The sequence below is a fragment of the Amblyomma maculatum genome, unplaced genomic scaffold (genome assembly GCF_055883805.1).
Source record: "Amblyomma maculatum isolate TAMU_Amacu unplaced genomic scaffold, ASM5588380v1 scaffold_13, whole genome shotgun sequence".
NCBI lineage: Eukaryota > Metazoa > Arthropoda > Arachnida > Ixodida > Ixodidae > Amblyomma > Amblyomma maculatum.
Genome location: NW_028146738.1, coordinates 32371514 through 32383946, shown reverse-complemented (window position 1 = coordinate 32383946; position 12433 = coordinate 32371514). Strand labels below are relative to the sequence as shown.

At 43.2% G+C, this 12433-nt stretch overlaps 1 protein-coding gene across 4 annotated transcripts; it reads left to right on the top strand.

The window, feature by feature from the left end:
- The first annotated feature begins 234 nt into the window (after positions 1-234).
- On the top strand, positions 235-11265 carry LOC146172520 (polyisoprenoid diphosphate/phosphate phosphohydrolase PLPP6-like). 4 transcript variants are annotated; one of them, XM_084585886.1, is made up of 4 exons: positions 235-282; positions 3092-3188; positions 4487-4739; positions 5332-11265. In XM_084585886.1, the coding sequence occupies exons 3-4, from the start codon at positions 4505-4507 to the stop codon at positions 5742-5744; spliced, it is 648 nt and encodes a 215-aa protein (XP_084442012.1). In that variant the 5' UTR covers positions 235-282; positions 3092-3188; positions 4487-4504; the 3' UTR covers positions 5745-11265. The 4 variants fall into 4 exon arrangements, with proteins under 4 accessions (XP_084442012.1, XP_084442015.1, XP_084442013.1 ...); XM_084585887.1 differs by having other exon boundaries at positions 280-419; XM_084585888.1 differs by lacking the exon at positions 235-282 and adding an exon at positions 456-749.
- Positions 11266-12433: the final 1168 nt, after the last annotated feature.

The window sequence follows — 12433 nt, the reverse complement described above, 5'->3', positions numbered from 1 at the left end:
AAATAAAAAATACACCTGCAAACATAAAAGCATGCTAGGATACTAAATATTCTTGAAAACGCTGCAGCTGCAAAACGTAAATGTGCCTAAATAGTTTTCGGTTGGCTCTTATTTACCGAGACAAAATTACATGTCTGATACTTAAAAATTAGAGCCTGATGTAAACTTCGTCTAGCCACTAAGGCACCGGCTTACGTCTTCTTCATTTTTCTTTTTTTTTTTTTTTTTGTGCGGTTCTGTTGTATTTTCTGGCCACAACCGCATTTTAGTCTGTGGCATCAGGTGTGTATGACTTAAGGCAGGCCGTGCTCGCTTTTGGCCGTTTCGCTTTTGTCATGTGTGCCTTCTTGCTGCTTTTAATGTTTCTAGCCGAAAAACGATGTGACAGCATTCTTTTGTAGAGCGTGCCGTAGCCATAAGTAAGCATTTTATCCATCTGAACGGAGTTGCATTTCACTACTGCCTTTGATCGAATTCTAGGTCATAGTTACTGCTTGCTAAAGTCCTTGAATATTATTCGTCACTGCGGGTTGTCCGATCGCTATCCCTTTGAACATTGTTCCAGCCACGATCGCTTCATAAGTACTGCTTCAGTTGTCTACATTGCCTAGTATACTAGTAATATGCATTATAGCCATTCGTCTAGTCTGTGATTTGCCTTCGAGACATTAAAGAGTCGCGTGCCATTTGAGAGACTTCGTCGTGTATTAAAGGCTCTACACGTGACGGCGTTATGTGTATGCTGGCTGGTAGGTTCTGGGCGATTTTTATTTTTAGCGAAAGCAGTGAGGTTGCACTCCCATGATGCCGTCAAACGTACCCACACCTAGTGTCACACCTAGCCACAAGCAGTGAGCACCTTTTGCTGCCAGTCTTACGGATTATATTACGCTCCTTCAGCAGCAGTGTGCAAAGTATAATTGTACTGCACGCCCGATCAAAGCCGTAATCGTAGGGAAACACCACATGGGAAAGACAAACGAGAAAGGTTTGGTTTGGTTTCGTTTGGTTTGTGGGGTTTAACGTCCCAAAGCTATTCAGGCTATGAGGGACGCCGTAGTGGAAGACTCCGGAAATTTCGACCACCTGGGGTTCTTTAACGTGCACTGACATCGCACAGCACACGGGCGCCTTGCTTTTCGCCTCCATCAAAAAGCGGCCGCCGAGGCCGGGATTCGTTCCCGCACCCTTGGGAACAGTAGTCGAGCGCCGTAACCACTGCGCCATTCCGGCGGGGCAACAAACGAGAAAGTCAGAGCCGCTGCTTTGTACGCATTCCAGCGTGTCCATGCAGCTGCTGTTATGCAGGTGTTGTGGCTAAGGTGTAAGGTTGTTTTCAAGCTGACACACATGGTAAAAGCGCACATGCATACTACTATTTTCTTGCATTGTCACACTTGGGATGATAAACAGTAACTGTGCATGGTAAGTTGTTGCTCACAGCAGGCTGGCAGCAACCCCTGTTAAAATCCTGTGCCAAAATCTATTTTAGAACTGGGCATTGGTGCAAGCCAGAATCAACTGAGCACATGTGCAACCCCTCTTCCACTTGTACCTAACCAGGAATTGACTTAACGATGTTGCATTGCAATTTAAGCAGATAGGTGGAACCAGCCTTAATGCATCTGTTTATGTCTGCCATTTGCTTACGTCCAAAGTTTGTATGAATCAAATCAAATTGTTTTATTTCACTAGATGTTTGCTGGTTGGAGCACATAGGCTAAAAGCTGCTTGAGGAAGCTTTTAGCCCAGGATGTGTGTTGGTTATTCGTGGTGATGGCAGCAGCATACATAAGTTATGATGGGTTTTTTTTTTTTTTTTGTAAACTATTTACAGCAGTAACAGCTAAATGTTTTCTATGCTGACAGCACATTCCGTGCCATTTTGATAAACACCATTAACCACTGCCTTACGTCTTGAAATGTGTAGAATTGCCCAAGTTAAATGTGAAGGCTTAATTTACCAAGGATGTTACCAGAAGTATGTGTGGAAAAGTACCAGGGACATTTTTGTGCAGCGGTAGTCGGGAGGAAAAGCTGGAGTGCAGTGCGAGTGTGCACGGTCACCTAACTAGACTGTTAGGTGACCATGAACAGATCTGCAAAGCCACTGTTAATAACTCATGATGTGAGGAACTAGGCTGTCTCTTGTCCATGTGGCTTTATAATCGAGGAGGCAACACAGGCGTGCGAAGAGGGGGGGGGGGGGGGGGGGGCGCCAAATTCGCTTTCATACCTGCACTCTGTCGGACATGTGCTGTTTGCGCCGTCATTTTTAAATGTGCAGGGTTATGGCCATGCACGTTTTTTTACTGTGCTGGCGGCCGAGGAGTCGTGCTTTTGCGTTGCAAGCCACCTTTCCCTCCGGAAAGTCGGCGACTGAATTAAGGAATTATCGTGAAAAGCGCGTCATAAAGTAATTTTCAATTCTGCATCCTTGACGAAGCTTATTTTGTCCCTAAGTGCAAAATATTTTATATCCGTTGCTATTCCATCACATCAAACTAAATGTTTTATAGCCATTTCTCATCTTCACACTGAGTTTTGGCTGTAAGGGCCCTGGAGGTGGGGGGATGGGGGGGAGATGCGCTGCAGTGAAACTTATCTCCCCCTAATGAAGAACCCTGCACACGCCTGTGGGGGTTAAAATGAATAGTCTACTTTGTGTTTCGAGCGGAAAAAAAAAAAAGGCTAAGGCAGATAGACAACACACGTACTGCTGTGTATGTCGTCCATCGCATGCTGCATGTGCAATATGAAGGCTTCTGCTTCCTTGGTCTTCGTCTTTTTGTTCCCAAAGCATGAACAGTCAGTACCAACCAGCTTAACCTTTTGTCTTACAGGAACTGCATTGTGCTTACAGTTTACTGCACGCCAGTTTCAGCTTACTTCTCGATTTAGCCAACTATGGTGTGCACATGTACAACTTGCCAGTTCCTGTTACTAACCTTTATTTTGCACCCAACTGCCATTAAGAAGAAGCAGTAGTCTCTCAATGGTAGCTAGCCACACATACATTTGCTCTGTATCAGTGATTTGCCATCATAGCCATACCCCTCGTATTGATTCTTCAATTCACCTGCTTCCTCAGATGTTTATGGAATACGAAAAGTGGCTTGCAGCACAGTATAGGAATCCCAAGCTTGGCCAGGTGGTGCATCGGAAGTAAGGAATTAACCCCTTCTCAGGTGAGAATGTCAAAGTGGCAGTGAATTTGATGGTCTCCTTCGCAGCAAGAGAGTCATCATCATCATCAGCCTGATTATACCCACTGCAGGGCGAAGGCCTCTCCCAAATTTCTCCACTTAGCAAGAGAGTGCTCGCACAAAAATAAATATTTCATTTAGCAGTTTTCACATTCTTCATTCTGTATACTGTTTGTGTTGGCTCAAATACTGAGCTCTGTTTGACTGCATTTTTAAAGTGGTAGTAATGCTTAGCGATGCTAGCGAGAGGTAGGAGAAATCACAGTGTGCTTTTATGCTGTGCTAAAGCAAGGATGCTTTGTCCACTGCCACTACCATTCAGTTTACACTTGAAACATATTTGGTCAAAATGCTTCACAGGCACCTACAGCCACCTAATAAAAGCATAATTAATTAGTGGACAAGTGTAATGAGGCTTAAAATCTGTGAGCTATGGCAATACTAAAAATAAAAATATAGCCTTGCCAAAAGCTTGTTTGAATAAGGATAGCAACAAATTGGTGGTTCACATAACTTTATTTTTAACCTGTCCTTAAGTGGCCGCACTTCAGGTGACCCTGCTTTTCATATCGCACCATATTTGCCACCTAGGTAAAGCTATGAATCGATAGTGCCACTATCATGATTCTATGTTAACTGCAGCCTAAGCAAAAATCGCTGTCAGATCCAGTTGAGTGCCATTTTGAATGGGAAAACACTGAAAAATAGGGAGCAGGAAAATATGGGAAAGTGACACGCACAGCGCTGTGCTTCCCCCACATAGTTTTGCACTGTTTCGTATGGATAAAAAAAAAAAAAAAAAAAACTCTGAACCATGTTAATCTGTGTGGTACTGTAACATTCTTTTTATGAGTGAAAAAAAAGATTGGAGCTTGTCTGCTCCTTTGGCGATTGAGTCTGTTCTAGGCTATGCTAACATTAGTGGTAGTCTCGCAGATATGTCATAGTAATCATAGTAATCAACTATGACATAGTAATCAGCAGTAATCCCTTTCTTTCTGTGAAAGTGTAGAGGTCAGGTAGCCATATTCTTACAGGTAGGTAACCAGTGTGAAATCATGAATGGCCAGTAAAGGGATTCAATTACAAATCAAAAAAAGGACGCGGTGTTACTGGCACACTGCCTCCAAGGCACCTTCGTAACATGATACTTCCGGAGGGAAAGTTCAAAACCTTTAAAGCCAGTGGTCCTCATAGGTTCGTGCAAGTTATGCATTTGAGATGCCTGGTTTGGATTATGGCTACTGCAGTACACAACTGAGCTGCTTCTTGTCACGCAGGAAAGTGGTGGCCGCACCATGTCCAGCTGGAAGCAGCACCCTGTGCTAATGCGGCTAAAGGCAGTCGATGAGCAGCTCTCAAGTGGCCTGTTCCTGGCCGCCCGCAAGGACTCGCCCCTAGCCCAGTACAGACCCCTGATGCAGGCACTCGAGTGCTCGGCACATGGCATCCCATGGCTGTTAGGCACCTGCGTGGTCATCTGGTTCGTGAGCGACCGGGAGCTTGAGGCATTTTACGTCAACCTGCTGCTAGGTGCGTGTTGTGCCATGGCCTCCTTGGTTTATTGTTTGCCATTCAATGCGTGCCATTTTGTGTGGTGCGTGCAGTCACGTGTAAACAGTTCTTGGTTTTACTGTTTATTATTGCTCTCTTGGTGCACGATGTCGTCAGGGCAAAATAGAGATTATGCCAAGGAGCAGGAACATTTTCTGGCTGACTTGGTCTCCACCTTAGTGGGGCTAGAGTAAAAATAGCACCAGCATAATCAGATAATGATGCACACTTCACACTACTGGCTCAAACTCTCTTAACTGCTCTTGTTTTTATAGTTCCTCATTTTACTATGTGACTGGGAATGAAGAAAGAGAGTAAGTACATCATGTTTCTCGTGCTCAACAAAGAAAAGCAACTGTAGTAGTCTTGAGTGAATGCTAACAAGACTGCTGTATCGCTAGTAAAAGGTTTTAGTTTCAAGTGCCTCACTGCTGCAAAGAATTTCCAGATTAGAAATATAGGTACATAGAACGAAATGTAGTGGTCATCGTGTGTGTCTGTGCTGCTATGCCTCTTTATACAAGGTTCAGCTGTGACTGCTGTTACACCATGAGTCTTGCTCCATTCGTAGCACTTGTGCTGGACCTCATAGCCGTGGCCTGCATCAAGGCAGCAGCTCGGCGAAAGCGACCCCTGGCTAACCGCAACGACATGTTCTTCACTGTGTCAGTGGACAACCACTCCTTCCCATCGGGCCACGCATCACGTGTCATCTTTCTAGCATGCCTCTTTCTCAATTTCACCATGCTCAATGTGGTCTTCAAAGCCCTCTTGTTAGCATGGAGCCTTTCAGTGGTAGCATCGCGGGTGCTTCTGGGAAGGCATTATGTCGGCGACGTAACTGGTGGTGCCATTCTTGGACTGATTGAATATATCATCATCATGAACATTTTTTGGATGGCCACTGACACCGCGCTCAGTCTTGCGTCTTACTTCACAACATTTGACAGCCTGCATGGGGGCATTAAAGAAGTCGAGGTTTAAAAAACCTCGTTGCTGCATGACACTCATTTTCAACTTTTCTTACCCAATGCCTCCCTGGTGTGGCTACTGTGTTAAGGTCCTAGATGTACAGTTAGTGAGAAGTAGGCTGTCTTCCTTGTTAATTACCTATTACTGCATTGTAAAGATATAAAGATATTCTGCTGCCACGTGTGCCACATTGCCGTCTAGCATACATTTAGGGTACTAGATTCAAAATAGAGGGGATGATTGATGTTTCTAACACTGTTATTTATTTTCTACTGGTGTTGAGTGTGTCATTCATACTTTCCTGCCTCCAGCAGCATCTGCAACATGCCTTGTTTTCAAAAAATGGCAGAAAAAGTATTTTGCTGTGCTTCAACCAAGTTGCTTTGATTGCCTTAATCTGGATTATGCCTGTGGGCGTCATTTTGATTGGAGGCTGAGCGTAAAAGCATCCCGCTTTCAGATGGAAAAAGGTGGGGGGGGAGCTTGCTCAGAATTTTGCGGTATTAGTATCTGCCACTGCCCATGTTTTATAAGCATATTTTTGTCCAGGAATGTGCAGCTTATTTTGCAGCTTAAAGCCTGATGTTAGTGACCTTTTAGTGCTTTGTTTTTCATGGGATGATGCACATTACAGTGTTTTAACTTGAAAATGTTAAAGGCACCATTCACCAGAAAATCCTGCGTGGCGCCAACGTCAGTCGGTGTTGTGAGTGAAAAATCAGAAACATTGTGCTGGCATTATTCCTCGATGCTTTGTGCGACTTAGCAAGACCACATGATATAAGAAAGTTGTAGGAGCCTCCAACTCGGGGTTACTTATTTGAGGTGGAATAAGAATCAACCTTCCAGTGCTCTTGAGTATAGAGTCTGGCATACTACACCTATACTCCATCTCGCAAGCTGTTTACAGCACTGCGAAAGGCAGGGGAGACCTGCCCAATTCAGGATCATGCACACTATAATGGGTAATTGTGCTCCTGAACACTTCTCGCCCCTGCCTATTCGGGGGGTGAGAGGCCTAGGGCACAATTACCTATTAAAGTGCCCCTGATTGTGATCATGATGATGATGAAAGGCAGGGGCAAGGGTACCCCTGCTTTCTCAGGGCTGCAGACAGCTTGTGAGACGGGAGTATAGGCTGTGCAGGCACATTCATACGCCTTGGTTAAACCACGTATTATATGTTGGATGGTTGCCTACACTGTCACATATAGACGGAGCTTAAGTGTCCCCCGTAATTTTTTATCGGGCATTATTTTATGGCCCCGGGCATTTTGGTTGCTCAAAGGCCATTTTATAATTTCTAGGACAGCTGTATGCATGTTTCCAAAGCTTTTTTATGAACTTTGAAAGGTTGATATTGTGTCGGTTGAAGCGAGAACTAGGCAGTGAAAGTCTAGGTTTTCGTACAACACCAAAGCAGTTAACATGTAGGATGCAAGGCACCTCATGCAACTTGGGTAGATGGTTACTGTCAAAAACATTTTCGTTTTGAAAGACTGAACAGAGTATGTGTACCTGTTTACATACAATAGTCACATGTACTAAAACTGTTAGGCTTGCTTGTATGATTGAACCTCTTCTTAGCACTTTACAACTAACATGAGAGGGTTCAAATTATTGAAACTTTGTTTCAGTCTAAAAACTATATCTGAACATTTCATTTTGTAGCTCAAAATAAATGTCCAGGTATTGGGAAAGTGCAGATTTTTTTTTTCTTTTATGGCATGATCCGGTTGGCATTGTGGAGCATCACTCTGAATCCGTGAAGTAGCACAAAGTCTATTGTGGTGTTAGAAAGCCTAAATCAATAGTTAGAACAAAAGATATGCTCCTCGCTGTAAAAGGCAAGGCAAGACAGTCCACCACTGAGGGATTTGCTTCTGATCAAAGGTTGGAATCCTGGCTTTTAATTCGAAAGCCCCATTGAAAGCCAGTTTTGTTTCATGAAGCAAGAAAGCATGCTTTGAATGAATTTGCAGTTGGAGTACACCAATATTACTTCCATTCAACACTTGGCTGCTGGTGTGCAGGAAGGGATTTGAGTTAATTTTGATCACTCGGAGTTCCTCTAATATGCACTGACATAGCACAGCATGTGGGCATTTTTATTTCTGCATTTTAGCCACTAGGGGCAAAAGATCCCTGGCGGTCCAAACTGTCCTGAAGTTCTACACTGCGACATTTGCTCATAGCCCAAATGCACTTTTCAGATGTTTGTTTGCTAGAAAAGTCTAGAAAACTACATGCAGGTGTCACCGTCACAGGCCCATTTCACAAGTAAACTGCGGTGCATTGACGCAGTTTTTAAATGTGGCTCAGAAAAGCTAGCCTACATCACCATTCACTTTAGAGATCTGATCACATATTAGGGCCATTTTTTTAACCTACACCAGCTATACCAGTGTAGCTGATGTGTGTGTGTTAAAAACATGGCCCTAGTCTTTTCTGGTGCAGGCATCACCAATTTGAATTGAGGGCAGGAAAATTTCTAGATGCAATTTGCTTGGAAATAAATGTGTCTTTTAGAGTTGGGTGAGTATCAACATAGCCAGGAGTATAAAATCAATTTTTACTGACAGCTGAAAGTTGATTCGGTTGTCCTGTGGTCCTTTGTGTCCTTGCAAAGCAGGGGATGTGAGAAAAACCTTGGACACATTTCCAAGTGAGGTTTTACACCTTGTCAGCTGTTTCTGCTGAAATGAAAAGGTAGAAATGGTGTATGGTAAAGCACAAGCAAATGTTAAAACGACGCTGAGTGTGTATTTGCTTCCAGAAAGCGAATTTTATGCTCCCTGAATTGTTTCATGTATGTTAGATGCATTTTTTTTTTGCCTCGAGACCCCTTCGTAAAGAATTTTTTTTTTTTCACACTGTTAATTTGGTTAGTGTTTGTTATTAATGAAAGCCACCTGTTACTCTCAATGTGATTATCCTGGCAGAGCAAACAACACAGGGAAACTGAATAAAAATTTATCCATAACATTTTTTTTATTTGCCACATTACCAAGGAATGCACCACCACATTGTATCCACCTTCACTATACTTTATGAACAAAATTTTTCGAGTGCAGGCAACTGGCGTATAAGTACCTTACAAAGCTCATTGTACAGGGTCGTCCACTTCTAGCTATAACACGGTCACTGCTTTCAAAGCAACGTTGCGCCCGACGTAGGCATATATCGATGCAAAGCGATGCAAGCACAGAAGGACCCGGGCGTGTTGCTTCACATGGCCTGCCACTAAGCTATATTGCTTGGCCGAGTCGGACGCAATGACGCTTTGAAAGCAGTGACCGTGTTATAGCTAGAAGTGGACGAGGCTGTACAATAACTGCTTACCTGTAATTTACTTTAGCCACCTTTTCAATTCATGCCCCAGTATACAGTTAAAACTCGATTTAACGAAGTTGAGGGAGACTGCGAAATATTTCGTTAAACCGGGGACTTTGCTAAATCGAGGGAGGCATTTCTCGGTCACTTAATCTGATACATTCGATTATAATATGGTGTTGCAGCGTCAAGGAAGTACCTCGCGGCATCATATTAGCAAAGCGAAAATGCACTGAAAATGAAGCCATGTTTGGAAGGAACTTAAACGAAGGCCCAGGGAAGCTGTATTGTTACGTCATCTTTAAATGCAATATCAACTTGTCCACTCTGTTATGTTGCTACAATGAAATTGCGGCCTGCGCAGCCATCAACACCGATAGCGCGTATGAAAGTTTTTACCTCGGCAAGAAGGGTCCCAGGATATTAAATATTTTTCCCAGAAAATACATCGCTTATCTTTGCTTGCTGGAAGTTTGTAAGCAACGTCTGCCTGGATTTTTCGTGCGTTCTTATTTCATGTGTTCTGGCAAACTGTTGCAGCAAATTAAGGGCAACCATAATTTGTCCCAGTGTTGGCATGCGGTGCCGCTGCCAACACCTGTTCGACGGGCCAGGTTTGTACTGCTGGCAAAATCTCGTGAATTATGATCAATTTAACTCGCATTTTGCACCGTGCAGTTTGACAAAAGCAGGACGTAGTTGCTGCACGATGTTACCGGTGGCTCGCAGTCGTACATTCTTCAGCGTTTTGTGCAAAATAGACCAAAAATAGACTTTTTCACCTTCATTTTTCTGCAAAAGGTTCGTTAAATTGGGACGGATAACGAAATTAGTTTCATTATTTCAAGTTGCTCAAAGCATTGGGCCATAGAGCGCCTGACGGGGAATCGAGATCTCTTTGTTGAATCGAGTTTTGACTGTAGTTCATCTTAGCCGTCATTTATAAAACAAACCTTGGAAAGCAAAACCACACAACTTCCTCAAATCTCCAGCTAGCAGATTTATGGTGTGAATGTAATCTTGGACGAGAATACCTAATGAAGTGGCGAAAAGAAGGAAACACTATCTTGCTGCCTATCAGGGGTTTGACTGATTTTGTCACTGTCGCTCGTATGACTCTCCGGAAGCAAGAGTATCTGTTACTTGGAGGTCATTAAGATTTGAAAGTGGTGTGTGTACTTGCAAACCAATGTAAGGTGCAAGTACATGTAATGTGTATGCACAAATGTAGCTGTGGTTAACAGTCCTGTATGTAGTTGCATATTAATGTGTAGCCTCATTCTAGTGTGCGTTGACTGTATCCCCATGATCTGCTGCTTGCATAGCAACCTTTTGATGCCGCCTGCAGTGTAAATTGCAATGAAAACACTGGTAAGCATGCTGCATCTTCAGCACTTGAGAGTCATTTTATATAATGACACAGAGTCGCATTTTAAGATTTAATGTTTGTTTGAAGCACTTGCTGTGTCATAGACGTTCCCTCGCACACACGGCATTGAGAATGGCTGTGTTTCTCAATAACCAAAGTCTGCACAGTGCAAGGGACATAGTAAATCCTCATTTAGGAAGCATCTTGATAAAGCACACGGTGGCCACACAACTTATGAAAACCTCTGTACACTTGGTGACACAGCATGAAATTCCATTTGTGGCAGTAGTGAGAGAACTGCAGCTCATATACTTGTGTTGCAGTGTGTTGGTGAAAAAAGAAGATTGTGTGGCACCACTTGCACAACCGTTTGTCAGCGTCACACATTTTACGTACACCAGTTTGAGATTTACTCGTCTGTGATAAGGATATAGTATAGACAAGTCTAGCATGCTTGCGTGTAAATAGTTTGTTTTGTACATGACACGAAAGCACAGAAATAATGTGCGTTTTATATGCTTGTCACCTGGGTCTCTTTTTTTTTTTTTTTTCACATGATGGCAGGGTCTATACAGGGGGCAGTAATGGCCTGTGATCAATTATCAATGAAATAGCGCGTAGGATTTATCGTCACTGCCACGTCAGATAAGAGTAAAGGCATTTGTTATGTAGACTTTCGCCTTGCATGCACTATATATCGTTTTTTCTAGATGTGTTGAAACCCATGTGTGATCTCTAAAACTCAAAGTAACTGTAAAAGGCATGCTGCTTTTTTCTTCAAAGCATATAATCGAGAAGCGTAAAATAAAATGGAAAATTTATCATGTTAAATGTGGTGTTGGTGATCCTTTTATTTAAGAGGCCCTACAATGCTTGCCTGATATGCTTTAGATGGATTCTTTATGTCACACATGTACCGACTCAGAAAGAATTACAGAAGTCGGTGCAATAGAACGCAAGTTATTTAGGAACGAAATTTCAAAACACATGCAAACTAAAATTGCCCTCGCTCTCTTTTCCCGGACCTCGTTTCCGTTTCGCTCTCCCAATTACAACATGGGGCGGGACCACTCGAAACAGTCTGTATGAGAATGTCTCTACAATGTTGTGGAAGATGGCTTTGCACGGTTTTATGTTTGCTTTAACATGTTTTCACTCAAGCTGATGACATTGCTGCCATGGTTACAACCATGTGAGCTTTTTGCCAATAAAGAATAAGCAATGAACACACTGCAAGGAGACGTTCTTTTGTCACCATGCATCCCCAACTATTATGATTTTCTCGTGAGCCCACTCCTCGATCACCCCTTCCTCTCTAGTCAGAGGCATCCTACAAAAGCGAGGAGCAGCTGGTGAGGCTGTACCTTCCTTTCCGGTCTAACTATGGCTGCATAGCCACAGGAAGCTCCCTGAAAGCCACGAAACTCTTTGATGTAACATAATAATCAGCATCTCTGTTGGTGCTTTTCTAGGACTTTCTGCGCAGTGCCTCTGCGTAAAGCAAACCTGTTGGATTTGTGGACTTAATATGAAACATTACAATGTGACATGACATACTTATGCACACAATTGGAGCATATTTGCTGTTTATCCAATCATCAAACACCCACCCTATGAAGCTATATCTGCTGCAAAGGACCACCGCTGTGGGCCCATACCATCAGTGCCAAATTTAGGTTTCTCGAGCAAAGAAAGTACAGCAGAGCCCCGCTATAGTAAACTCGGACACAGTAAAAACTCTGATATAGTAAAGTGAAACTGAAGTCCCAGTTCATTTTCCATAGACAACTGTACATTTTTTCCCCTTTATAGTAAATACATTCTTCGCATCAATCGGTTATAGTAAATTGCGCCTGACCGCGGCGACAACTCCCACAATATGACATCACTGCCCGCGCACTACCTAGAGTCGCGAGGCAAAGATTTTTTGTATTTGGGAATAGAAAAATAACACTGAGTGTTCTTTTAGGTGGCTTTACCACCAGGCTTAGCAGCGTCC

What these genes read in the sequence shown, in the direction of transcription:
- LOC146172520 (XM_084585886.1), top strand. Translation starts at nt 4,505, where the DNA reads ATGTCCAGCTGGAAGCAGCACCCTGTGCTAATGCGGCTAAAGGCAGTC. An exon ending in TTACGTCAACCTGCTGCTAG is followed by an intron (nt 4,740 to 5,331) that starts GTGCGTGTTGTG and finishes CTCCATTCGTAG; the next exon opens with CACTTGTGCTGGACCTCATA.